The sequence below is a fragment of the Monoraphidium neglectum genome, assembly GCF_000611645.1.
Source record: "Monoraphidium neglectum strain SAG 48.87 unplaced genomic scaffold scaffold00908, whole genome shotgun sequence".
Taxonomy (NCBI): Eukaryota; Viridiplantae; Chlorophyta; class Chlorophyceae; order Sphaeropleales; family Selenastraceae; genus Monoraphidium; species Monoraphidium neglectum.
Genome location: NW_014012720.1, coordinates 1 through 2,246, shown reverse-complemented (window position 1 = coordinate 2,246; position 2,246 = coordinate 1). Strand labels below are relative to the sequence as shown.

At 76.8% G+C, this 2,246-nt stretch overlaps 1 protein-coding gene across 1 annotated transcript in view; it reads left to right on the top strand.

The window, feature by feature from the left end:
* The window catches only part of MNEG_5876 (hypothetical protein), a gene marked incomplete at both ends in the record, with an annotated part of 8,688 nt that extends 6,513 nt beyond the window's left edge, over nt 1-2,175 (top strand). The window contains 4 exons of the mRNA XM_014045645.1: nt 189-1,490; nt 1,686-1,761; nt 1,887-2,026; nt 2,145-2,175. Of these exons, the coding sequence (XP_013901099.1) occupies nt 189-1,490; nt 1,686-1,761; nt 1,887-2,026; nt 2,145-2,175 (1,549 nt within the window). The remainder of the gene's footprint in view (nt 1-188; nt 1,491-1,685; nt 1,762-1,886; nt 2,027-2,144) is intronic.
* Between the last annotated feature and the right edge of the window lie 71 nt (nt 2,176-2,246).

Genomic DNA, 2,246 nt, shown 5'->3' with positions numbered 1-2,246 from the left:
CTCACCGCGGCGGCGGCGCGAGAGCACTCGGCGCGGTTCGGGCCGCAAGACAGCGCGAGCGCGGTTGCGGTGTGGCGCGCCAGCAACTATCTGGTCGAAAGCGGCGGCGCCCCCGCCGCGACCGCGCCGCGCCAGCATGCGGCGCCGCCCCACCACCTCCGCCTGGCCGTCCCCCGTGACGGCGGCAGCCCCCCCGGCCGCGGCAGCCCCAGCCCCAGCGCGGGCGCCGCCGTGGCCGCGGCGGCCGCGAGGCCGCCGGCGTCGCCGCTGGCCGGCGGGCGGAGGGAGCAGCGGCTGCGGCGGTCGCTGCAGGACCTTCGGGGCACGCGCAGCGAGACCTCGGCGGCGTCGAGCGCCGTGGACGAGCCCGCCGCCTTGAGCCCCAGCATGCGGCCGCTCTGCGGCGCCCCGCTGGCGCCGGAGCCCTCCTTCGAGGCGGCGGCCCGCTTCATGCGCCGCGGGACGGGCGGCGGCGGCAGCGGCGGCGGCTGGGGCCGGAGCGGCGGCGGCAGCTTCACGGGGGGCGGGAGCGCCGGGGGCGCGGGGGAGGCGGAGGCGGAGGTGTCGTTCGCCGGGAACCTGCGGCAGCCGCCGGGGCTGCACTCGCCGTCGCGGCTGACGCAGTCGCAGCCGTCGCCCTCCCAGCAGCAGCAGCAGCAGCAGAAGGCGGCGGCAGAGGCGGTGGCGGCCGCGGCGGCTGCAGCAGCGGCTGCCGTCGCGGAGCGCCCCGAGGACGCGCCCCCTCGGCCGCCCTCCCGCGCGCTGGGCATCTCGCTCGCGCCCACGCCGCCCTCGCCCGCGGCCGCGGCGCCGCTCGCGCTCGACGCGTTCTGGCCGGCAGGCGCGCTGTCCAGCGGCGGCTCGTCGGATGAGGAGGCGGAGCTGTCCACCGGCAGCCTGGTGGCCCTCGTGCCTCCCGCCAGCGCGCGCAGCGACGCGGCGTCCTGCGCGACGACGCGCCCGCCCAGCGCCCGCACGCCGCCCGAGCGGCGCGAGAGCTGCGGCAGCCTGCCGCCGATCGAGCAGGCGACGTCGCCGGTCGTGCCGCCGTCGGGCGGCGCGCGGGGCGGGGCCGCAGGGGCGGTGCGTGGGATCCTGCGGAGCGGCGGCAGCGGCGGTGGCGCCGGCGGCAGGCGGGGGGACGGGAGCGGGGCCGAGCGGCGGCGGGTCTCGCTCGAGGGCGGCGGCGCGCAGGGCGGCGCTGTCGGGCAGGCCGAGCTGGGGAAGATCGCGGCCAAGGTGCAGCGCGTGGCAGCGGCGCTGAGGCCGCGGCGCGGCATCCCAGCGGGCTTCATAAGCGCCGGGGCCGGCGGCGGCGGCGGCGGCGGTAACGGGACCGGCGGCGGCCGCGGCAGCAGCTACAGCGGCGGCAGCGGCAGCGCGGCAGCGGCGAAGCGGTGGGGCGTCGTGCGGAGGGCGCTGGAGAGCGGGCGGCTGCTGCGGCTGCCGTACGATGCCAACAACTACAGCATCGTCACCAGCACGTTCAAGTGAGCCCGGGGTTTGAACCAAGGGAATTTTGACGCCCTCTCAGTGCAGTCTGATAGCGTGCAAAAGCTGGGCCTCGGCCAGCCTCACTCTCACCGCGCACTGGCGCCCGCGCGCAAGATGTGCCGGCCGCGCTGCGTGGGGCGTTTGGTTGGCTCCTGCAAACCGCAACCTGCCCCCTTGGCGCCCGCCCCCAGGCGCCTGTTCCCTCGCGACTACGACTCGGCGATTCCTGTGATCAAGCACAAGGAGGTGGACAAGCTGCTGATGCAGGTACACACGGGGATTGTGGGAGCACTGTGGGCTGGTTTGTGTGAGCGCTTGCTGCAACACGGCACGAGGAGTCAAAGCGTCCCAGCTGACAGCCCCTGCCATCGCCCTCCCACACACTGCGGCAGTGGGAGGCCGCCGTGGCCAGGCTCGAGCGCGCGGAGCTGACGCGGCAGCGCTCGGGGGAGCCGCCCACCAAGCGCACGGCCTGGTGGGGCGGGGCCAGGGTGGAGGTCATCCCGCTGCTGCAGGTGCGCGCGGCGCCGCGGTCGGGGAGGCGCGCGACTTTTGGCACGCCCGTGCAAGCTTGGGGGGCGAAGCTCTCGCAGCGGGCCGCTCCATGCGCCGCCGCCGCACGCCGCACGAACGGCCGCTTTCACCGGCAGGCGAGCTGCGCTGCGTCATTCGCTGATCTGAGCTTGTGTCAATCCCGATGTAACCTTGCGGTCGGTAGGGATCTGGCCCCTCCACCGACCCCACCCCACCGC